At 39.3% G+C, this 25,281-nt stretch overlaps 2 protein-coding genes across 5 annotated transcripts; one reads left to right on the top strand and one right to left on the bottom strand.

Annotated features, from left to right (window-relative positions):
• rmnd1 (required for meiotic nuclear division 1 homolog) lies at positions 1-10,157 on the top strand. 3 transcript variants are annotated; one of them, XM_060934456.1, is made up of 13 exons: positions 1-152; positions 944-1,017; positions 1,201-4,113; positions 5,739-5,847; positions 6,007-6,082; positions 6,589-6,628; positions 6,764-6,864; positions 6,976-7,082; positions 7,191-7,255; positions 7,538-7,614; positions 7,704-7,824; positions 9,048-9,164; positions 9,944-10,157. In XM_060934456.1, the coding sequence occupies exons 3-13, from the start codon at positions 3,676-3,678 to the stop codon at positions 9,974-9,976; spliced, it is 1,284 nt and encodes a 427-aa protein (XP_060790439.1). In that variant the 5' UTR covers positions 1-152; positions 944-1,017; positions 1,201-3,675; the 3' UTR covers positions 9,977-10,157. The 3 variants fall into 3 exon arrangements, with proteins under 3 accessions (XP_060790439.1, XP_060790438.1, XP_060790437.1); XM_060934455.1 differs by having other exon boundaries at positions 944-4,113; XM_060934454.1 differs by lacking the exon at positions 944-1,017 and having other exon boundaries at positions 3,666-4,113.
• Positions 10,158-11,822: 1,665 nt separating this feature from the next.
• akap12a (A kinase (PRKA) anchor protein 12a) lies at positions 11,823-21,488 on the bottom strand. 2 transcript variants are annotated; one of them, XM_060934459.1, is made up of 4 exons: positions 21,316-21,488; positions 19,720-19,810; positions 12,998-19,571; positions 11,823-12,343 (listed from the first exon to the last, which is right to left on the bottom strand). In XM_060934459.1, exons 1-3 carry the CDS (start codon positions 21,415-21,417, stop codon positions 13,003-13,005), a joined length of 6,762 nt encoding a protein of 2,253 aa, XP_060790442.1. In that variant the 5' UTR covers positions 21,418-21,488; the 3' UTR covers positions 11,823-12,343; positions 12,998-13,002. The 2 variants fall into 2 exon arrangements, with proteins under 2 accessions (XP_060790442.1, XP_060790441.1); XM_060934458.1 differs by having other exon boundaries at positions 11,823-19,571.
• Positions 21,489-25,281: the final 3,793 nt, after the last annotated feature.

Below are 25,281 nucleotides of genomic sequence, written 5' to 3' on the forward strand. Positions count from 1 at the left end.
CATCAATACCGGAAGTGCGGCCGCCATTCATTTATTGAAAACACTACTTTATGTAAAGATGTTAGAGCCTGAATTGTGTACACAGAAAGTAGCTCATTAGGTAAATTCAGATGTGATAATTATATACAGTGTCTTCTGCAAGAGCGCATTTGGTATGTACTGAATTTAAGTGGATTTAGTGTATTACTGCTAGACTGAAGCTTCAGCTAATGTTAGCTGTTAGCCTGATTATATTAACTCTACACGCGCTAGCTAACTTTATTTGATGGTTTTTGTCAGGACTCAAGATGAGTTCTGCAGATCATCAGTGTATGCAAAAAATAAACAAAAAAAAAGTAAGAGACATGGGTTAACATAAAGGTTATGTAATTATTGAGGAATTTTACAGTTAGCTAGCTGATTGCTATGAAGGTCAGTGGGTTGAAAAACAGTGTTAACCCTTGTATGGTGTTCGTTAGGAACAATAATATGATTAATTATTTTTTCAAACTCAGACTCATTGGCCTTGGCTCATTTTCTGTGAAGAACATATATGGGTCTGTCTCAGAAACTGGGTACTGTGGGGGTAGCCCACTAAATATACTCACAGTCAGTAAACTATACGGTTTTGAATGGTGGTGATGGTTTTAATTTGAAATAAAATGATGAAAGAAATAATACAGATAAAACTAAATCTTTGATGTGAATACTCTATTCAGAATTTGGCAAAAATTCTGCAAATTTGTGGAAAAATGGCAGCTTGATCTGGGACATGATAAATGGTTGACTACATCGCGTTCCCTTAAAAAGGTTGTAGTCCACTGAAAAGTCTACAGTTATCACTAATTGTATTTTAAGTTGTAACTTTATACACCTAAGGATTGGTGCGCTCACAGAATAATCATAACCCTAATAAAACATCATGCAAAATATTTGATCACTGTCGTAACTCCATTTTCCGCAGACCCAAAACCAATACGATCGTGTGTTTTGATCTAAACGGAAAGCCTCAGGGTCAAGGTCACTACCTCACCAAAAGTAGGAACTTTAAAATCACTACGCCATATAAAAATTTAGTTATAAATCTGCGATTTTGTTTTTTAAAACGAAAGCTGAAAGTTAGGTCTAGAATCTGTTTCTTACAGAATATGTTACGATGGTAGCTGGTCTTGTATGAATTTCTGAGCTATAAAATGAGTTGTGGTCTATTTTTTACCGTAGCGTGTTATATGTGTGCGGGGAAGGACACACATTAACAGTTTGCATGTGTAGAATGGAATTTTCCACTCCAACAGTTAGAAGTTGATCGTGCTTCCATTTGCGGTCTTTCTGTTACGCGGGTGATCTGTTTGGATGTTATCACTGAAAAGGTGAGTTTTGACAGTTTTATTTTGTTTTAGTCTTGCAGTATAAGGCAATAGAATGCTTATTTTTCATCTTACTTTCATATTTCGTAGTGTTTGCGTATTTTTGGCCAATATTTTGCAACCATGGTCAATTTAGATTGAACTTTTTTTTTTAAAGATTTTTTTGGGCTTTTTTCACCTTTATTGGATAGGACAGTGTAGAGATAGGAAATGAGCTGGAGAGAGAGAGACGGGGAGGGATCGGGAAATGACCTCGGGTCGGAATTGAACCCGGGTCCCCGGATTTATGATATGGCGCCTTAGTCGACTGAGCCATGGCGCCCCCAATTTAGATTGAACTTTTGATAGAATCTACGGCCAGTCATTTTGCCCCACCCCCGCGGTAGTGATGTCCCGTTGCTCGCGCACCGCATCAGAGACCTGCGCGACCTTCAGCCGGTACAGTCGCTGTTCTTTTACCACCACCGTTATTCTCATCTTTCCGGTGTGTTCTTGATTTTTCCATTGTGTCCTATTTCGCCATATCAAATACCCAAAATGTATCATATTATTCATATTTAAGTGAATAATCAATTCAGTCATCATAACTTGGCATTTTTAACCCAAGCAATCAAAAAGAGGAAATTTATTCAATATTTTCACTCATCTGTGAAGGAGGGGCTTTAATTCTTCATGCTGTAGTTATTTTATATGGAAATCAATTTTACAAAAGCATTTGAATTGTAATCAAGAAATTTTCCACAGTGGAGGCCAGATAAAGCAAGATACTATTAAACATGACAAAAGAAACATTGAGTGTTAGGTAAATGCAAAAAAATAGTAAAATTAGAAAATTTATTTTTTTACCATAATGTCCCAAATGAGAGACCAGTTTCTGAGACGGATCCATATCAGAACACATTTTTGATGACCCCACACACTGTATACACCACACCCACACGCTGTGTACACACACACTACACTGCACCCACACACACACACAGACACACACATTTATATTACATATAGGATGTTCGGGTCCACTGGACCTGGGGCTAATAAAAGTGTGTACTTTCACTCTGTCCTCCTCCTGTCTGGGCCTGCTGTTAGTGTGTGAGAGTTTGTGTTTCTGCCCCTGCCGTTCAAGCACCGACACCTGTCTGCTCTCACATTCTTGCACATTTTACCCTCTATCTTGTGGGAACCAAGACAGAGGTTCCCATAAATTGGGGCGGAACACAATAAATATAGCTTTTCCAATGTGGTTCCTTATCACAAAAGATTCTCTGCTCAGATGGCCTTGCAAATGATTTTGGAAGAGAGAGAAGCTTTTGATGATGGTGTAGAGGAAGAAGTTTCAGGACGTGAGGATCACATTTCTGAAAATTCAGAGTCTGACAGTGACTTTGAAGAAGAGGATGAGATGGAGCATCAGCCAGTCCCAAAACAAAGACAAGCATGGGGATGATGTGTTGTATAGACTGGCATGGTTACTGTATGTGTTCAGCTTGCACTGTGTAAACTGAACTTGTTTGTTTGATCTGTAACTGCTTATCCCATGTGGGGTTGCAGGGGGGCAAGCTGGAGCGTATCCCAGCTGACCACAGGCAAGAGGCAGGGTACACCCTGGACAAGTTGCCAGCTCATCGTAGGGCTGACACACATAGACACAAACAACCATTCACACTCAATTTAGAGCCACCAATTAACCTAACCTGCATATCTTTGGACTGTGGGGGAAACCCACGCAGAGAACATGCAAACTCCACACAGAAAGGCCCTCGTTGGCCGCTGGGTTCGAACCCAGAACCTTCTTGCTGTGAGGCGACAGTGCTAACCACTACACCACCATGCTGCTGTAAACTGAACTAAATGGGTTAAATTTCTAGTGAAATTCAAAGAAATAAAAATCAATTGTTATAAAAAAAAACCTTGCATAATTTGTAAATTTGAAGATAAACATCTTTTTTCCACTCATATCTTGACTATAATTTTTCTTTTTGTAAAAATAAATTTTATTAAAAAACAAACAAAAAACAAGTAGCACTTTTTTTTTTAAATAAATGTAATCTAACAAAGGTAAAGGGCAAATATTAACCATGTATGCTGTTTATATTGCTTGTAATTGGGGTGAAGTAAACATCTGTTAAGTATTTCATGTAAAATTGTTTGATTGTGTTGAATTTAAAACACCAAAATGCAGCAGGTCCACCAGACCCACGAACACTGGCTGAGTAACAAAAATATGAACACCACACAAGGGTTAAATGAATCTACCGATACTGCAAGAAAACTCCTAGCTGACTAATGATGCAATCACAATGTTTATTATTTATACAGGTAGCTAGGTATGCTAGCTAGGTCTTTGGCAGTTTTGTCACCGAGGATATTGCATCAGCCTTTGGAGAGGACACTTTACTCCAGATTAGTCCCTGGAACAGCACTAAGGCCGTTGCAATGTCCAGGCTCTGGGCTCAGGTGCTGTCTACCAAACGTGCTGTCCTGCAAAGCCTCATCACACAAACTTCACACACACTGCAAGAACAATCACACCATCACATTTAGTGATGTCTGGTCTTGTGGACTGCAAAAAAAAACCTTGCACAGACTCGTTTTTAACCCAAAACATGGCATAATATTCAAACCATGGAATATACACAGAACATTTCAGTCCACCACTGGAACCTGGAAATCTGTGCTGAAGCAGACGAGTATGCCTGGCAAAAAGACATTAAAGGGACCAAGGACAAAACAGCCATCCAGAGCCAACCTGCCAGCTCCAGAAGAGGCAAGTCATTTATTGTAGTAAAAAAAAAATAAATAAATTAGGCTTACCATTTAGGAAAACTAATTATCCCTGCCTACCTCTTTCAGATTAAAGTGCATATCCTGGACCAATTTCGTTTTTTTTTTTTAATATGAAAGAATGTCCCTTTACACACTCATCCAGAAGGGTAATTTTGCACAAGGCCATCTGTCTACAGCAGAAAAAAATAAAATAACAAAACGCGTCTGGAAAAATCCCAAGCGAGTCTGGAGCCAGATTCGTGACGTCACCTGCGGAAGCGCCAGCAGGCTGCGAGAGCTTGCACGGTTTCAGTGCACAGCCTGTGTAGACCAAGTTTAGCAGCTAGCTATTTTGCATTGAAATATGGAATTGTCACCTGAGCGCTTTTTTTCAGATCAAGTTGCCTTGCGAAGCCCATTTCCCACTGCAAATAGTTCACAAGGCCCGACGACTTTGAGAAGTGAGCACCGCAAATAATACTGTAGTCTGTAGCATGTAGCCGATTTTTCCAGGTGCCTCACACGAAGCGCTCCCATTTCTCTCTCATTGTCCGGTCTTTTGGAAAACAATGAGTACTAATCCCATCAAGATTGCTGTTGCTACATAGCCTAGTAAACTAGACCCACCCGCCTAGCGGCCAAAAGTATTTTTGCCTACGAGTGGGTCTAGCCTCGGACCATATCAACAACACACCCCGGGCATCAAATCGTGCCCGCCAATCACAACGCAAGGTTTTTGTTTGGATTCTTTGGGCGGGCTTTTGCAGGAGTGACGACAAGGCTGCGCGATGCTGGAGAAAGCACAACAGGAAAGATGGCTACGGCTATTGATCAGCGCTCGTTTGACTCCGCTTTGGAATCAGTTTTAGAAGAATTAGACTTGGAGTTTTCGTTGAAACATGAGCAGGAAGAGGCTCTCCGCTCATTCCTTTTCAAGAAGGACGTTTTCGCTGTTTTGCCGACCGGCTATGGCAAAAGTCTGATCTACCATGCTGTTTACCCTCCCCCACTGCTTTCTGTCGCTCTGACTACGTCACAGTCACTGTTGCGCTGATTGGTCAGAGCGTTGGCCTATACGCACAGACACAGTTTGAAAGACAACGGGTTGTTCCTACCCACACCCTTCGGAAATGTCTACGACCGAGACCAGACTAAATATTCACATTTAGTCTGGCTTGCCAGGCTAGTTGCTACACCCTCCTACAATGCATCTGTTAACCATTTTAATAATTACGCAATAACGTTGAAGAAATTTGCAGAAAACCACTAGGTCGTTTTCTCATAAACAAACCAGCGCTGACGTTGGATTCAGAAGGAGGCGTCCCGCACGTGACATCACGAAAATCAGTGTTTGCCGGGAAATCCAAATGCCAAGTTTTTTCAAAGGCGGACAAATTCGCCTCAAATGGCTTGATTTCAAATTAATTTTTCTGGTATTGCGCAAGGTAAAAAAATTGCACAACATGCAAAATGTGACAGATATTTGACCAGAGTTTAATATAAAATAGGAGAATTACATTGATCTTGCTCCTGAATTTACCTGTGATATGCACTTTAAAGTGACTAAAATTGTAAATAATAAAACTCATTATGCATTGGCTGACCTGATTTTTTTTTTCTTAACAGGATATGATGCAAAGTGTTGCCTATGCAACAGCAGAACAGTACCACTTGCCTACTCTCTGTTATGACCTAATAGCTAATGGCTTTTTTGAAATAAGAGACTTGCCCAGAGGTTGGTTGAAATCTAGCATCACTTGCTTGTTCTGTTTTCCTTTTGATGTTTAACTGGTTTAATGGTAATGCTATAATCAGTGGTTTCACAGAATAATGTACAGACATGACTGTTCTATAAGTTATTTCTTAACATTGTCATTATCTTTTTGCGTTTTAGATGCAGCTAATGTTCTGGTGATTGGAACAGAAATGGCAGCAAAACCAGATGACACTGCTATGATGTTTTTCTTCAGGTAAACTGAGATGCTTGTTTTCTTCACAATGCTGCCCTTTGTTTATAATTCAGATTTAAACCAGGGCGTCCAGTCTTCTCTGAAAAGGGTTGGCATGGCTTTGGGATTTCTTTCCAGCCAAACAGGAGCTACACATGATTCCACATGTTTAACCAGTTGATACAGTTGTAGATGGAAGCATACATACACGGACATGAATGTCATGGCAATATTGGGCTTTCAGTGATTTCTTTGAACTGTTCTTTTTCTGTGACAGAATCATTGTACAACGTACATTTTTAATAGGAAAAAAATCATCCTGCCACAGAAAAAGAACACTTCAAAGAAATCATTGAAAGCCCAATATTGCCAGGACATTCATGACCGTGTATGTAAACTTCTGACCGTAACTGTATATCAGGTACGACGACTTCTTGGGTGAAATGAAAGTCTGTTAGACACACTGGCCCTTTGCAGATAAACTTGGACACTCCTGTTTAACACTAAAAATAATTTTTCCTCAATAGGGAGGGCTCAGTGGTTTTCTGGAATGTTGATGAGAAAACTGTGAGTAAAAGTGTTCCATGTTTCCTGTCTCAGTCTCGTTTTGTGTCTGGTGTGAAATTAATCTCAAAAGCTCTCTGGTGCTTACAAATTATTGTTATAGAGGTTTCTGTGTATCCATACAATTTTTATTTACAGATAAAGAAAGTGATGCGGATATTGGAGCAACATGAGATTCAGCCATACGAGGTGGCTTTGGTTCACTGGGAAAATGAAGAGATCAATTACTCAATAGAAGAGTATGTCATGATGTGTGACTTGCATGCATTCATTTGTAGTATCGAATATCATGATATAATATTTTTGCAGTGTCTAATAGGACATGTGTGGATTTTTGTTTACTTGTTTAGGGGAAACACAAAGCTCCACCGGGGAAACTTCATATTTAATAGTGATATGGACTACGAGCAAGTCCTTCTGGAGAAATTTGCATTTTCTAATGCCCTGTCTCTATCAGGTGTCCTGGAGATTTCTTCCTACTATTACATATATGGCTTGAAGATTTTTTTTTTTTACCCTAACATTAGCCTTTTGTTCATACATTTTACAATGATTTTTATCACAGTTAAGCTGGCGATATGGGAGATCTCTCTGGATAACTTTGTTGAATCTATTCAGCCAATTCCGGAGGTAGCCTCACTTTTAGTGTATATTTATACATAGCAGCAAAACTGACGCACTGCATATGATGAAATCGATACCATACATTTATTTGAAGAGAAGCATTAATATATGGAATAGGACAGATTTTTGGAATGCCATGCGTTTTATTTATTATGGAATTAATAAGATAGATGGCACATTTTAGAACCTATTGTGCAGGAATTATTCAAAATATAAATAATTTGATAAATAAGCAAAATGCATTTTGTACAATCACACTTCAAAGACAGTCATGTACTCTCCCAACAGACATTAAAGTCTGGGAAGTCAGTCAAACTGTCCAGGGCAGAGGTCTTGCAGAAAATAGGAGAACTGTTTTCTCTGAGGTGAGAAACCACCTGTGTAATAATAATAATAACCAAACTCAGATATCAAAGTTGGAGTTAGTTCATGTTTTAATTATGTCATTTTACAGGCACTGCATTAATCTCAGTTCAGATCTTCTCATCACTCCTGATTTCTACTGGGACAGAGAGGATCTGGAACAACTGTATGACAAAACATGTCAGTTTCTCAGTATCAACCGTAGGGTTAAGGTAATGATATATTAAATAATCACATCTGTGTTATCAGGCTTTGCTCTGTACTCAATAAACACTCCCAGAAAATCTTATATCCTTTGTCTCTTTCTACTACTTCTTTTACAGCATTGTACAACTATACAAGTGTGATGGTTACCTTGTGCTTTCCTCTGTTTATTTTTGGCAATGTGCATCATCTGCATGCATGGATAAATGGGGTACACACATTACCTGGTGTTGGATCATTGATGCTTTGGGGCTGCTTTGAGGCGAAACACCCAGGGGGAATTTCGCTGCATACTAGGATATTCTGGCCTCAAACCTGGTCGTCTCTGCCAAAAAGTTAGGATATAGAGGCTTTTCACCATCACATGAGTCCAATAGCAATGGTAACTATGCTGCTATGACAGGAGGCAGCTTGTAGTGCTTCATTCAGATGGGTTAGTTGTTACTGATCGGTATGCGAAGGTTTTGCTGCATTTTTGGATGTGCAAATTGTTCTGAACAAAACAAAGACATTCAGATTTTTTTAATTTGCCAAAAGTAATTCATCATCGGGGGAAAAACTAGAGATTTCTAAACATAGAAGGGAAAAACGGCTTGCAAACATACAAACTGCAGCGAGGTGTTCATTCTTATACAGAGAAGTGAATGTGAGCTTGAGCACCTCGCTGCACTTTGTCTCTCAAGCTCATGTTTACGTCACTGTATAAGAATGAGCACCTTGCCATAGTTCTGAAATTATTATTATTTTTTTTGGAGTTCTTACCTTTTGTGGAAATGAAGTGAACATACCATAGCTCTCCGTTTGACACCGAGTCCTGCTGAATTTTTGTGAGACATTTTTCCCTTCTGCGTTTAGAAATCTCTAGTTTTTCCCTCTGATGATGAATTGCTTTTGGTAAATAAAAAAAAATCTGATGTCTTTGTTTCGTTCAGAACGATTTGCACATCTAAAAACACAGCAAAACCTTTGCATACCGATCAATAACAACTAACTCGTCTGAATGAAGCACTACAAGCTGCCTCCTGTCATGGCGGTGTAGTTACCATTGCTATGGGGGTCACGTGATGGTGAAAACCCTCTATAGCTGTAGATGAGTCTTTTAATAAGATAATGACCCCAAACATAACCTCCAAGTCAATACAGAAATATTTATGGCTAATAATTCTGTAGTTGACTATATTACTTGTATAAAACGGCAGTGGTCCAAATGCATTCCTGTGATGTTGTGTAGGTTGTGAATGAAAAACTGCAGCACTGCACTGAACTGACAGACCTGATGAGGAATCATCTTAGTGAAAAGCACAGTCTCCGACTGGAGTGGATGATTGTAATCCTGATCACTATTGAGGTCAGTTCATATGTTTGCTGCTTTCAAATTCACTGATAAAGCCTCCTTTCTTCTCAACTATCATGTAACTCGCTCAATAAAAAATGTTTGCAGTATGCCTAGCTATTATCCTGAATGACTAAAACAAGAGAATGAAATACTGTCCAAATAGAGAAAGCTATAGAGAATTACAATAGGAAATGATCAAATCTCCATTAAAAATCATTTTTTTGTCATTTACTGTAGGTTTGTATAATAATAACAAATACAATTATCATCTCATTCTCATCTCATTATCTCTAGCCGCTTTATCCTGTTCTACAGGGTCGCAGGCAAGCTGGAGCCTATCCCAGCTGACTACGGGCGAAAGGCGGGGTACACGCTGGACAAGTCGCCAGGTCATCACAGGGCTGACACATAGACACAGACAACCATTCACACTCACATTCACACCTACGGTCAATTTAGAGTCACCAGTTAACCTAACCTGCATGTCTTTGGACTGTGGGGGAAACCGGAGCACCCGGAGGAAACCCACGCGGACACGGGGAGAACATGCAAACTCCATACAGAAAGGCCCTCGCCGGCCACGGGGCTCGAACCCGGACCTTCTTGCTGTGAGGCAACAGCGCTAACCACTACACCACCATGCCGCCTAGCATGATTCAATAATGACAAAATTATGTGAGGGTGTTTTAATTTTGTTCATTACTTACAGTATAGTTCATAAACTGATTGGTTAAATTAATTAAAGGTAAATTTTTTTTTGTCTAATATTTTGTCTTTTATGCAATGAAAAGGTGATGTTTGAACTTGCTCGTGTGGTCTTCTGAGGAAACAAAAGTCTTTGAAGAGGACGACATGGTGAAATCAGCCAACTATAAAATTTCAGTGTTCATACAGCTTGGCTGCATCTTTTTGAACCTCTAATCAGTAGACTGTTGTCAGATGCTTGCTCTGGTACTCTGTTGTGCTGTAAGTTTTTATTAGATAAATAAATTTTTAATGTACAAATCTTTGAAAAAGCTTATTTATTGGCAAAACAATAATGGAAAGAGGGAAGCAATACGATACTGCTAACCCTTCTGTTTTCACATTTTGCATCAAAGAAACATTATAGTAATAGTAAATGTACATGTGTGTGTGTGTGTGTGAGAGAGAGAGAGGTTTTTTTTAAATTTAATTTTAATTTAATAATTCCAAAATGCTGCAAATACAATTGGACTGACTTTGTCATTAGCTTTGTAGTCCTAGTGCACAGTTAAAGAAGAATACTTTGAACACTGGCTTATTGACTACATTTGGAGTGAAGGGAAAAAAAATTATCCATTTCATTCTTTGTCTGTTTCTGTAATGACTTCACCTGAATCTCAGATACAGAACTGGGCATCTTCAGATTTCTTAACTTGATGTACACTAGAAAACTGACCGTACAAAATAACAATCCTCACTTAACAGGGATTGAAATTCCTACATCTGTATTTCCTTCTTCAAGAAGCAAGCCTTCTTATTTACCCAGATTCCCCTTGTATACCTTTTGATAAACTCTGTGTGGTATTCATATCTCTGATCGGCCGTGAGTTAAGGCCAATAAGACTAATAGTGAGACCATGACCAAATGCTTTTCAGAAGAGGCCTTTGAGATGGTGACCATGATGAAGTGAGTGATGAGGAGCAATAGATGGAGAAGTTGGAGTGTCCAACTTGTGTCTGTAGATTTATTTAGAAGAGCCACAGGCAAATGCAGTGCTCGAAGGAAGAGCTCTCGCCAAACTAATCAGGCTGCTTGACATGTCCGCATAGATCAAGGGACAGAGTTATACATGATGGTGATGAAGCAGAGCATGGTGTTATGTACCAGAGAAGAGGCACTTTTCCTATCTAGAATGCAGTGCATGAGCATTACAGTTTGCAGCCCCTCTGCGGTTTGCCCCTCTGTGCAAAGTAACTTGTCATGTCACTTCCAAAAGCAGTTCAGTTACTAAAGAATTTGTTCCAAGTACTGGAGCAGGGACCATTTCCACTGCAGGCACTTATCAGAACTGGCATATTTCAATAGCAAAGTATTTGCTGATCATAAACAGTATAATTTAATGTTAAACTATTAATTATTGGTTATAATACAAGAACTACATATTTTTTTTTCAAAAATATGTTGATTTAAAGTAGCGCTTTCGGTATTTTGTAAAATGGTGCAAATGTTTTGAGGTTCTTCTGACTGGAGCTGGAAACTTAAAGCTGTTTTATTTATTTATTTATTTATTATTTCTCTGTATGTGGCAGAATATGCTTTTTCATTGTTTTAATAGCCTGTCAATTAAAGAACTCACAGACCACAGATCCTTAAAGCTTCTTTTATTTAAATAAAATGCACATGTGGGTTAATCCATAAATATTTTGCAAATTAATAGTTCACTGTTATATTGAATTACCTCAAGTGCTTTAACCTCTTCAGATATTAAAAAAATACAAACTACTTGGATTAACTTAAAACTGTCCAGAAATGCGCATTCAATCACAAGGTGTAATAGCAAAATTATATATTTGAGTAGTGAGACTTGTGCAGAGTTTTTGCACATAACTGATAAGTGTGCAGATTTTGTAAAGAAAAAAAATCATTAACACATTTAAAGATGAATCATTCTATAAATGAATTATCTTAAATAATTAATCATTAGTCTCAAGCAGTCTTGAATCCATGTTTACTAAATCTGGTAATATGTAGGCTAGGTAGACTATATACAGTTGTAAAAGTAGCTTTGGTGACAGCATTATATTTATTTAAAAATGTATTTGAAAAGTACATGAATTTTAAAGCAAGGTATAGATAGCTATTCCATGTATTTATGATGCTAACAAACTGGTCCCACTGCAGTATCGTGTTGATCCATCTATCTTTAAACTTGATATACCTTTCAAATTGAGTTTTTTTTTTTTTTATATATATATATCAGGTAGCTAAAGGCACAAATTAAAATAAAAAATATTATTGACAAAATAATAAAGTGTAGCATTATGGCTTTGCTAAATTCAACCTGTGTTTGTCTTGCCTATACTGCATTATTGCTTATATAGATGTTCTGTAACATTTCACCAAATTTTGGCTTAATCAGACTTTCATGCTGTGGGGGTACAATCGACAGACTTATTTCCAGAGACTGTTAGAAGACTCTTTCTTCTTCACTGGCATTCATTCAAACCTATAATAAAAACATCTGGTATTGTATTATCCAAATAAAGTTTCTGATTTAAAAGTTATTAATGTTTGTGTTTTAGTACTCAGAAGTTATACACTACCGTTCAAAAGTTTGGGGTCACCCAGACAATTTTGTGTTTTCCATGAAAAGTCACACTTTTATTTACCACCATAAGTTGTAATATGAATAGAAAATATAGTCAAGACATTTTTCTGGCCATTTTGAGCATTTAATCGACCCCACAAATGTGATGCTCCAGAAACTCAATCTGCTCAAAGGAAGGTCAGTTTTATAGCTTCTCTAAAGAGCTAAACTGTTTTCACCTGTGCTAACATGATTGTACAAGGGTTTTCTAATCATCCATTAGCCTTCTGAGGCAATGAGCAAACACATTGTACCATTAGAACACTGGAGTGATAGTTGCTGGAAATGGGCCTCTATACACCTCTGTAGATATTGCACCAAAAACCAGACATTTGCAGCTAGAAATTAAGAATAGTCATTTACCACATTAGCAATGTATAGAGTGTATTTCTGATTAGTTTAAAGTGATCTTCATTGAAAAGAACAGTGCTTTTCTTTCAAAAATAAGGAAATTTCAAAGTGACCCCAAACTTTTGAACGGTAGTGTACATTATGTACAGTTTGACCACTTACAAGCTTCACTTGTTGCCATGGCATATGGTTGTATCTTGCAAACCACCACTTGCTTTAGTCCTGGAACACTGATCATCACTAATATTATCAACAGCATCCTCCCTTACATCATTTGCTCCTGGTATGGATTTGATTATCTTCACAATGGGGATAGAAACCTCTTTTAACGTTCCACTCCTTTCTTCAGTGCTTTTAGAGTCTTCTTCGGGATTTACTGGCTTTTCTGCACTGGCAGTTACCTGTTCAATTATTTCTGTTACTTTTACTTCAGTCTCAGTCATTGATGGTTGTTTAACTTCAATGTTAACTGCAACTTGTGCATCACTGTGTTGTTCCTCAACTTCTAGTCCAGTGAATGGCATTTCCACTTCCTTTACTGCACTGTGAACTGCCAGTGTTTCTCCCACGTGGACAGCAGTTGGTCTTTGGTCCTTTGTTGGAACCACTGTTGGTGTTTGAACCACTGGGGCCATTGATGCTGTTGGTACCTTTATGGAAGAAGGCACTGCTGGGTCTTCAGCAATTAAAGTAAATACTGAAGAACCCGTGTCCTCTTTCACTGATGTCAGAACTGCTTCTTTTATGATTTGTTTGGTCACTCCAGGTGCTTCTACTCGTGTTTCTTTTGCCACAGGTATCTTTAATGCATTAGTATCAGCCACATCTGGTGTCTCAAGTTTTGTTTCCTTTATTTCTTGTGCCACCATGGACACTTCTGATTCAACAGACATTTCATGGACAACAGAGCCTTGTGCTTCAACTTTCTTTTCCACACATGTTCTTACTAAGGTTTCTGTTTCAAGAGCTGAAACCTTGATTGATTGTACTTCCTGTGCAGGGACTGCTGATGTGTGCGATATTGCCTCTGTTACCATAAGCATTTCTAATTTTGGTTCTGTCACCTCAAGTATAACTGGTCTGTTGACATTTGCATCCTCTTTTTCTGATACCTGCTCTAATATTGGTGAAATTGCTGCTGTTTGTACTAAAGATAATTCTGTTGCTGTTTGTATTCCTGAGACTTCAGTGGGAGTTTCTCGCAGTGTGGTGCCTGTAGAAATCTCTGGCTCATTGACTGGTTTTAAATCCGACTGAAGTTTATTTATTACTGATGTCAAAGCAAGAGTTTCTGTATTAACAAACTTTTCTGCTGATGTGACCACCGGTGTTTCTGCTTCAAGCTCTGTTACCAGTGAGGCCACTACAGGTGTTTCTGCTTGAATCTCTGGTACTACAATTATATCTGCTTTTGATTCAGAGACCTCCAGTGGTTCTACTTTAAGTTCATTTATTACTTGTGTCAGCACCTCAGGCTCAGTTTTATTTTCAGTCTCAGTAGGTGATTCTGCCACCAGCTCAGATGTCACTACGCTTTGTCCTTCAACAGATACTTGGTTAGTACTAGCTTTTATTATCTCCATTACGTGCTCAGACACTTCAGTTTCAGATATAAGCAAACCTTCTTGGGATTCAGCTTTGTCTGTAGGAAGTATTTCACTTACATACTCCATTGTATTAGCTGGTACTTCAGCTACACCCTTAAAACGCAGCCCAGTTTCTACTGGTTGGTCAGATATTTTACATTCCACTCCTGTTTGTTCTTCCACTTCCTTTACTGCACTGTGAACTGCCAATGTTTCTACCACAGGGACAACAGTTGGTCTTTGGTCCTTTGCTGGAACCACTGCTGGTGTTTGAACCACTGGGGTCATTGATGATGTTGGTAGTTTTATGCAAGAAGGTACTGCTGGGTCTTCAGCAATTAAAGTAAATATTGATGAACGCATGTCCTCCTTCACTGATGTCCGAACTGCTTCTTCTATGATCTGTTCAGCCACTCCCAGTGCTTCTACTCTTGTTTCTTTTGCCACATGTATCTTTAATGCACTAACATCAGGTGCATCTGGTGCCTCAAGTTTTGTTTCCTTTATTTCTTGTGCCACCATGGACACTTCTGGTTCTTGGACCAATTGGCCATCAGTTGGCTTTTGAATTGCTGGGATGTCTGTTGCTGTTAGCATTTCTACCACAGGGATCACTGTTTTTATCTGTCCTTCATTGACTGTGGTGGTCAAAACTAAGGACCCCATATCTGTGTCTTCTTTTCTTGATGTCACAACAGAGCCTTGTGCTTCAACTTTCTTTTCCACACATGTTCTTACTAAGGTTTCTGTTTCAAGAGCTGAAGCCTTGATTGATTGTACTTCCTGTGCAGGGACTGCTGATGTGTGCGATATTGCCTCTGTTACCATAAGCATTTCTAATTTTGGTTCTGTCACCTCAAGTATAACTGGTCTGTTGACGTTTGCATCCTCTTTTTCTGATACCTGTTCTAATATTGGTGAAATTGCTGCTGTTTGTACTAAAGATAATTCTGTTGCTGTTTGTATTCCTGAGACTTCAGTGGGAGTTTCTCGCAGTGTGGTGCCTGTAGAAATCTCTGGCTCATTGACTGGTTTTAAATCTGACTGAAATGTATTTATTACTGATGTCAAAGCAAGAGCTTCTGTATTAACAAACTTTTCTGCTGATGTGACCACCGGTATTTCTACTTCAAGCTCTGTTACCAGTGAGGCCACTACAGGTGTTTCTGCTTGAATCTCTGGTACTACAATTATATCTGCCTTTGATTCAGAGACCTCCAGTGGTTCTACTTTAAGTTCATTTATTACTTGTGTCAGCACCTCGGGCTCAGTTTTATTTTCAGTCTCAGTAGGTGATTCTGCCACCAGCTCAGATGTCACTACTCTTTGTCCTTCAACAGATACTTGGTTAGTACTAGCTTTTATTATCTCCATTACGTGCTCAGACACTTCAGTTTCAGCTATAAGTACACCTTCTTGGGATTCACCTTTGTCTGTAGGAAGTATTTCAGTTGCATACTCCACTGTACTAACTGGTACTCCAGCTACACCTTTAAAGCACAGCCCAGTTTCTGCTGATTGGTCAGATATTTTACATTCCACTCCTATTTTTTCTTCATATCTAACTGATGAAATTGTTTCAGTTGTTTCAGCAGTACCAGTTCCTTGATTATTTTCCTCATAAGATTCATGACTTGACTCCACTGCTTGACTCTCTTCTGGTTTTGAGAGTAAAATTTCTGTTTGTGGCTCATCTAGGTCAAGTCGAAGCTTAACTTCATGTAATGGCTTAACTGTCTCTACAGTTTCTTGTTCTGTAGTAATTTCAAGATTAACTTCAGGCTTTGCTGTTTCATTATGTTCTTGCTCATCCGCTAAATGATTATCAGATTCATCATCCACACATGGTCTTTTAATAGCCTCTGTTTTTGCTGATTCTTCTTCTCTAGACCCTGGTTCAATGTTGTAAACAATATTTTCATCAATGATTTCCTCAGTTGCCTCTGCAGATGCAGGTTCTATCTTTTGTTTTGCTTTTTCTTCTTCTCCAGACAGTGCAAGTACTGTCTCAGCATTTTTCTTTGCTGTTTCTAACTCAGTATTATTCATCTTAACTTGGACTGTATGACTATCCGCAAAATGCGGTGAAGGGTCATTTTTCACTTGAACTTCATTCTCCAAATCCCTTTCTATCTGGATAGAACCTGACATGGGGATAACACTGCTAATTGGTGCTAGAGTCTCTAAAGATTTCACATCTGATACAAGAACTCCAGCCATATCCTCTAATATTTCTGAGGCTTGATTCACAGCAGGGTCTGACTCTGAGGCTACAACACTGTGCATTACAGAATTAGCTATTTCAGTGACTTGAAAAACCTCTGTCTGAGTTGAACAAACTCCATTTAAAGAGTTTTCAGGTAATGATTCTACAACCTCGTGAGCTACAGGGCCAGCTTCTGCAATTACAGTGAGTTGCTCAACATCAGCAGCTGATGATTCAACATCTGGAATTCTGCACTCTCTTTCAACTTCAACAGGTTTTTTAGTGTTCTGTGTCAGATGTACATACACAGATTCTTCTAAAGCTGGTTGTAGTGGGCCCTCAGTTTCAGGCCTATTCATATTCGCTGTAATAATCTGCTCCTCAAGAAGCTGAGTTCCACTGTGCACTGCAGCATGAACTGGTATGAATTCATGAATACCATTTAATACTTCTGTTGAATCATCTTCCACATCTTCCTTCTGTAACAAAGGAGAAACTTCTTCCTGAATGTTTTCGACCATTATACTTTGTTGCTTTGATTTTCTCGCAGTTTCAGCAAGAACTGTGCTTTGCTCATCAAGTAAAAGCACTTCATGTAGCATGGTTTTTATTTCTTCGATTTCAGCTTCATAGACATTGTCAATTGCTATTCCTACTGCTTTAGATTCTTCTGCCAAATTCTCACAGACAAATTCTGTTGGTACGGAATGAGTGATTTCTGATATTCCTTCAATTAAAGGCACAGGAAGAACAATATCAGGTGCTCTGATTTCCTGAGAAACAATGCCTATGCATATGGATGTAGCTTCCTCTTTTTTATGGGCTACTAATACTTTTGTTTCGGTTGTTGTAGTTGACTCTACAATAAATTGAGAGACCGACAATGCCCGAGCATCAGGGACTTTGTCTTTTGTAGTGAAGGCTAGAACACTTGGAACCATGCAGATGGATTCCACAACATCCTGAAAGATTGTGTCAGATTCTCTCATATCATATACAGGTGATATTGGTGTTACATTTCCTGATGTTTTGGGGGACTCTGATAGCTGGGAAACTGCTGACACCATTTCAGTAGTTTCATCCTCATTGTGTTCAGATGCATGTTCGGGAGCAGTGACTGCATCAGCTGTCTTATCTACTGTATCGTCAGCTAAGGTGTCATCTTGAGTTGTCCACTCAACAAAGGATAGTGGAGTTGCAAGACTTTCCTCAATAATTCCTTCCTCTGGAATGTCACTGAGTTGCTGATGTTTGCTTAAGAATTCTGTCAATTCCTCCATACACTCTGTAGGAACGAGTACACCTGATGGCCCAGTATCAAAGCATATAGGTTCGACATTATATAAAGGCTGGATTTGTTTAGGTTTGTCCTCTTCGATTATGGGCTGCATCTCTTTCTCTTTTGTACTTTCAATTGTTCCATCAGTCATCATGTTCAAGATTTCAGGTTCAGCTCTTTCACATTCAGACAGTGGTACAACCTCTGGTGTTTCATCATCCTCAATGTCTGTTCCTGTGGCTTTACTATCATCAGATGATACATTTTCTTGCTGCCATTCGGGCTTAGTTTTTTTACGCCCTGAGATAAGTTTTCGTAAGGAACATGAAGATTCATCTTTAGCAATCTCTGTGTCTGACTGCATCTGCTCAACTGAACCAGTTTCTTCTGTTCTACTTATCCTCTTGAGAGTTACCAGCTTTTTAAAAGACTTCCATGTGGATCCACTGTCTTCTTCTGCAGGACTTCCACTTTGTTCATTGGACGATGTAAGATGGTCACCTTCAGTAGAACTTTCAAGTGATGATTCAGTTGTTTTTCTAGGCACCTCTCCTTTATTTTGTGTTTCATGCTCAGAGTCAGATGTTTTCCTTGCCCTTGTTTTGGCAGACCTGACACATATCAGGTTTTCCCAAGAAACGGTTGAATCTGACTTTTTTTTTGACTCTTCATGGCTCAGCTCCATCATCTCATCAGCAGGCTGTGTTTCGACTACTTTTGATTCTTGCTCCTTCTGGGACTTAATTAATTCTGTGGATAATTGAGGATTTTCACTGATATTTTCTCCAGGCTCAGGTAAATTTGTGTCATCAGGTTTTGTTTCGCTCTGTCTTCTTGTGGAAAGTTTCCTAAAAAGCCTCTTGAATGGACTTGCTTGCACTTTATCTTGTTCTAGGAAATTCATTATGTCTCCTTCTGCTGCAGATCTGTGCTCATCTTTCTTATACAGCTGTATATCTTTGTCAAATGTACCATTAGAGACATCAAGGCATGTACATGTAGTATCTTCTTTTGTAGTTTCTTTTTCAACAACTTTGTCCAAGCTTTTGAGTTCTTTCTCCTTCTCCTTTGGTGTCTCCTCCTCTTTTCTCTTTTTTCTCAAAATAGCCAAAAGTCCTTGCGAGAAAAATCGCTTAACTGGGGACATAGTTTCCTCAGGCTCAGGACTTTGGGGAACATCCTCCATCAGTCCTTTAACAGGAGTAGCTTTTTCCCTCTGTTCAGTAAGCTCTGAAATTTTACCCACTGCCATTTTATTGTGTTTCTCAGAAGACTCAGCACTTGTATCACCTCCTATTCGTTCATTCTTTATCTCTTCTGCATCATGCTTATTTGTGCTGACAGGATTCACTTTTATAGTGTCCAAAGAGTCCTCTGACGGGCATACAGCATTTTTGTCCTGCTCAATTTTGACTGGCTCATCAATCTTCTCAACCTTGTCTTTTTTCAGAGTGAATTTAAATCCACCAAATCTGAAGGTTTTTTTGAAGCCAATTTCAGTGTCATTTAGCTTGTTGTTGGCCTCATTTTCCTGTTTTGCTTTTAGATCATCTGTATTATTTGTTTGCTTGCTCATGCTGTCAGTGCTCGTTTGAGAGACATCTTCTTGAATACTGTCGGTTGTATCAGAAGCATCTTCTTTCAGTGTCACAAATCCAGAGCCCACTGAAATTATATAAATTTATTAATTGTGGTAACATTCGAGTATGTGGTTCAATATGGATATCACTTTAAATATAACACATAGCAAAAACAGTGTTAATATTTAAATTAAGATGTTTGTACAGAAATTATTGGTTAAAAATTTCCTCACCATCTGCAAAGTCCCTCTCCTCAGACTGACTATTCATCTCATCAGTCTGGTTTTCTGGTTTTCCATTCTGGCTTGAGATTTGCCCATTTTTCTTTAGCAATGAGGCAAAAGGTAAAGTAGTATAAGGATCCCACCATCATGTGAATAGACCAAAAATGAAAACAGTAACAATGAAGTAAGCTTAAAAAGGAGAACAACTTCCACATGATAGCATCACCAACAGTGAAGGAAAAGTGAAAAGGAAAATATCCATGTACTTGCCCAGTCACTTTAATAGTCATGGCGTTTATTATCTACCGAGAGCACGATATGACACAGTGAACTGTGAATACGTAGATGTTTCATTCAGGTAAATTACATTTAAAAACTGAAACTGATTAATTTTTTTTTAATATTTAACATTGTGCAGTTAAGTGAGAAGAACCAGATCTCTGTGCACTTTCAAATATATACTCTTCAACAGCCTGTGTTCTTTGGTCGCTAGTGAACTACCCAGGATATACCTTGTTCATAATTACATTTCGGTTACTTTTAATTCTCCAGAATTTCACAAATGGTTGTGTGGGTTTTTTGTTTTTTATGTGGAATTTTAAATTGTAGCTTTTTCTGTAATTCTGTACTTATATGCATTAATTGGATATCAATTTCTCATATATGTTAATAAACTGTTGTATCTATTTGTGTCGTTGCCATAAAGTGAATGTGTTCTGTGGAAACTCTTAATGTTGTTTTAAAAAAAAAAATGACAATGAATGCATGAGGCTATTTCACCGATGCTGTAAAAAGCATTTTCCTGCTGGAGAGGTAAGCTACAATTCTAACATCGGACAAGTGCAAACAAAATTTCAGTCTACTGTAGCATAATTTGTTTAACATGGAAAATTTATATGGATACTAGTTGGAACGCAGCTGGAATCAGTTCTATATTTCCAGTGCCAGAAATATAGCACTGCACTGTAAGTAGGCCTATATATACAGTATACAAGCTCCAGTATGTAAATACAGCACATAAATATACACAAGTGTGGATTTATACATACGTACGTACATACATACAGAATGATGTACTAATCAGTAAAACATTATTTACTACACCATCTAATTTGAAATAAATAATTTGAAAACCTGAGCTAATTATCCAGCTTTATATGTATGTATGTATGTATGTATGTATGTATGTATGTATGTATGTATGTAAAAGTAGCACCAGGAGTGAAATTCTGCTGCAGTTTTCTTTAAATGGTTACCAAGATAATGTGTCAAAAGTAAATGGTTTCGTTCATACAAGATATAATTTAATATTTTAATTCAGTCTAAGCTGAATGTAGACTATATCTTATGTATGTTTTATTATGTAGGCTCTCTAGGTTAGCTTGCAGTGAGCTATTAGCATCATCATATCACTGCCCACTGCAGTGCAGCAGCAAAACACACACAAAAAGTTCTCCTCAGTTCTACACACCAGTACACACCAGCTGTTTTTTTTTTTTAATAAAAATATATATGTTCTCTCGACTTACAGTCATTTAAATTTCCTTTAACTTGTCCTGCTTTGTAAACAGCTTAAATAAAGGCTATAACTGGCCTGATATTTACCTTGTCTTCAGGGCTGGTCTCTTGTACCTCCTCCTGTCCTGAATGCTGCTCCTCATCTTCCTCACATTTGCTGTCCCGCTGTGTTGATAATGTCGCTCCCATGTCCCACTTCTGTCCCTGTGTTACGAGTTCAGCGGCATGAAATATCCCGTGGGTTGCTGACTAAGCTATCCCAGCTCAGCTGGACTCACAAGTGATGCAGCTGAGTTGCTGTGAAGGCTTTTTAGAGCACAGCCTCCTCTTGCCATCACATGCAGAGAGCAGCGGCACGCCTCAGTTCATACATCAGCACTACAGAGAGAGAGAGAGAGAGAGAGAACTGCTCTGCACACTGCATCTGCCTTCTGTTGTGTACCGGACTAGCACAAACACTAACGTACTACCACAAGCCTTTATTTTACACAGTACTGCCTCTACTGTAAGCTCACAAGATCAACGGAATAAAAATACATTAATTTTTATTATATATTTTTTGTCTTATTCTAGTTTTGAATGTGTCAGGGAATAATATGCATTGGGAGGCTTAGCATGTAGCTCTTTTATTTAGTCATTATTGTTTATTATCTATTTATTATTATTGGCGGCATGGTGGTGTAGTGGTTAGCACTGTCACCTCACAGCAAGAAGGTCCTGGGTTCGAGCCCAGTGGCCGGTGAGGGCCTTTCTGTGCGGAGTTTGCATGTTCTCCCCGTGTCTACATGGGTTTCCCCCACAGTCCAAAGACATGCAGGTTAGGCTAATTGGTGACTCTAAATTGACCGTAGGTGTGAATGAGAGTGTGAATGGTTGTCTGTGTCTATGTGTCAGCCCTGCGATAACCTGGCGACTTGTCCAGGGTGTACCCCGCCTCTCGCCCATAGTCAGCTGGGTGTAGGCTCCAGCTTGCCTGCGACCCTGGAAGACAGGATAAGCGGCTAGAGATAATGGATGGATGGATTATTATTATTATGTTGCCCAACGTTTCTCTTCCCACTGTATTATTTTCTTTCTACCTTAATAGCAAATCCATAGCCTACAGAAAAATCACAAGAACTTCACATACAAACCCAGTTCCATAAATTTGGGACATTGTGTAAAAAATAAATAGATAGATAGATAGATAGATAGATAGATAGATAGATAGATAGATAGATAGATAGAATATGATGATTTGCAAATCGTGGAAACCCTATATTTCATCGAAAATAGTACAAAAACAACATATGTTGAAAATGAGAAATGTTATTGTTTTTTGAAAAATATATGCTCATTTTGAATTTGATGTCAGCAACACATTTAAGAAAAGTTGGGACGGGGCAACAAAAGACTGAAAAAGTTGTGTAATGGTAAAAAAAACCCCAAAACATCCATCCGTATCACTACAGTAATGTGGCTACTCTGACGGCTTCAGCCATCAAAGTGTCTGGGGAACATTACAGTAATGGTTTCCTGTTGCCTCCTACTGGATTATTATAGAGGTTTTCTCCTCTCAACCATTCACACACACACCTATGGACAATTTAGAGCCACCAATTAGCCTAACCTGCATGTCCTTGGACTTGGAGAAACCAGAGCACCCGGAAGAAACCCACACAGACATGGGGAGAACATGCAAGCTCCACACAGAAAGGCCCCCTGTCGGCCGCTGGGCTCAAACCCAGAACCTTCTTGCTGTGAGGCGACAGTGCTAACCACTTAGCACTTAGCTGGTAAAAACAAACAAACCAACAAACAAAAAACTAATTTGGTTAATTGGCAACAGGTCAGTAACATGATTGAGTATAAAAAGAGCACCCCAGAGAGGCTGAGTGTCTCAGAAGTAAAGATGGGGAGGGGTTCACCGCTCTGTGAAAGACTGCATAGGGAAACAATGCAACAATTTAAGAATAACGTTCCTCAATGTAAAATTAAAGAGAATTTGGGGATCACGTCATGTATGGTACTTAATATCATTAAAAGATTCAGAGAATCTGGAGAAATCTCTGTATGCAAGAGACAAGGCTGAAACCTGACATTGGATGCCTGCGATCTTCAGGCCCTCAGGTGACACTGCATTAAAAGCAGACACGTGTCTGTAGTGGAAGTCATGGTATGGGCTCAGGAACACTTCAGAAAACCATCGTCTGTGAAAACAGTTCATTACTGCATCCACAAATGCAAGTTAAAACCAGATATAAACAATATCCAGAAACACTGCCACTTTCTCTGGGCCCGAGCTCTTTTATGATGGACTGAGGCGAAGTGGGAAATTGTCCCGAGGTCTGACGAATCAAAAGTAAAAATGTTTTTTAGAAATCATGGGCACCACATCCTCCAGGCTAAAGAAGAGAGAGACCATCCGGCTTGTTATCAGTGCACAGTTCAAAAGCCAGCATCTGTGATGGTATGAGGGTGCATTAGTGCACATGACACAGGTAGCTTGTACTGTACATCTGGGAAGGCATCATTAATGCTGAATGATGTATACATGTTTCAGGGCAATATGCTGCCATCCAGACAAAATCTTTTTCAGGGAAGGCCCTCCTTCTTTCAGCATGACAATGTCAAACCGCTTTCTGCACATATTAAAACTGCATGCGCTCCGTAGTAAAAGAGACTGGATGCTAAACTGGCCTGCCTGAAGTCCAGACCTGTTGCCCATTTAAAATGTTTGGTGTATTATGAAGCACAAAATACGACAAAGGAGACCCCGAACTGTTGAGCAACTGAAATTGTATATCAGGCAAGAATGGGACAACATTTCTCTTTCAAAACTACAGCAACTGATCTCCTAAGTTCCCAAACGTTTACAGTGTGTTGCTGAAAGTAGAGGTGATGCAACACAGTGGTAAACATGCCCCTGTCCCAACTTTTTTGAAACATGTTGCTGACATCAAATTCAAATGAGCATATCTCATCTCATTATCTCTAGTCGCTTTTCCTGTTCTACAGGGTCGCAGGCAAGCTGGAGCCTATCCCAGCTGACTACGGGCGAAAGGTGGGGTACACCCTGGACAAGTCGCCAGGTCATCACCGGGCTGACACATAGACACAGACAACCATTCACACTCACACCTACGGTCAATTTAGAGTCACCAGTTAACCTGACCTGCACGTCTTTGGACTGTGGGGGAAACTGGAGCACCCGGAGGAAACCCACGCGGACACGGGGAGAACATGCAAACTCCGCACAGAAAGGCCCTCGCCGGCCACGGGGCTCAAACCCGGACCTTCTTGCTGTGAGGCGACAGCGCTAACCACTACACCACCGTGCCGCCGTGTTTTGTCATATTCTGTTTTTTATTTACGTTTTACACAGTGTCCCAAATTTATGGAATTGGGGTTGTATAAATAAGCTCATGATTTACACAAGGAGTATTTAGAATCTTCAGCTGTTATGTTTCTACATTTTAATGCATGTGGAATTTTCACATCTAATGCACATATTTTTTATCCAATGTGATTTGATCATATTTATACGTGATTTATTTTTACACATGATTAATTGATTAATCACCTGTAATTATTCCACATCTAGTGTGTTCTTTTCACATAAGATTAGAAAAACGATTCACATGCTGGGGTGGCACGGTGGTGTAGTGATTAGCGCTGTCGCCTCACAGGAAGAAGGTCCGGGTTCGAGCCCCGTGGCCGGCTAGGGCCTTTCTGTGAGGAGTTTGCATGTTCTCCCCGTGTCCCCGTGGGTTTCCTCCGGGTGCTCCGGTTTCCCCCACAGTCCAAAGACATGCAGGTTAGGTTAACTGGTGACTCTAAATTGACCGTAGGTGTGAATGTGAGTGTGAATGGTTGTCTGTGTCTATGTGTCAGCCCTGTGATGACCTGGCGACTTGTCCAGGGTGTACCCCGCCTTTCGCCCATAGTCAGCTGGGATAGGCTCCAGCTTGCCTGCGACCCTGTAGTACAGGATAAAGCGGCTAGAGATAATGAGATGAGATGATATATACAGTTCTCTCCACAATTACTGGCACCCCTTGTAAAGATTAGTAA

Source organism: Neoarius graeffei, chromosome 11, assembly GCF_027579695.1.
Source record: "Neoarius graeffei isolate fNeoGra1 chromosome 11, fNeoGra1.pri, whole genome shotgun sequence".
NCBI lineage: Eukaryota > Metazoa > Chordata > Actinopteri > Siluriformes > Ariidae > Neoarius > Neoarius graeffei.

What these genes read in the sequence shown, in the direction of transcription:
- rmnd1 (XM_060934455.1), top strand. Translation starts at nt 3,676, where the DNA reads ATGCTAGCTAGGTCTTTGGCAGTTTTGTCACCGAGGATATTGCATCAG. An exon ending in ATCAATTACTCAATAGAAGA is followed by an intron (nt 6,865 to 6,975) that starts GTATGTCATGAT and finishes TTACTTGTTTAG; the next exon opens with GGGAAACACAAAGCTCCACC. An exon ending in TAATCCTGATCACTATTGAG is followed by an intron (nt 9,165 to 9,943) that starts GTCAGTTCATAT and finishes TGCAATGAAAAG; the next exon opens with GTGATGTTTGAACTTGCTCG.
- akap12a (XM_060934459.1), bottom strand. Translation starts at nt 21,417, where the DNA reads ATGGGAGCGACATTATCAACACAGCGGGACAGCAAATGTGAGGAAGAT. An exon ending in AGACCAGCCCTGAAGACAAG is followed by an intron (nt 19,811 to 21,315) that starts GTAAATATCAGG and finishes TCATTGCTAAAG; the next exon opens with AAAAATGGGCAAATCTCAAG. An exon ending in GGAGAGGGACTTTGCAGATG is followed by an intron (nt 19,572 to 19,719) that starts GTGAGGAAATTT and finishes ATATAATTTCAG; the next exon opens with TGGGCTCTGGATTTGTGACA.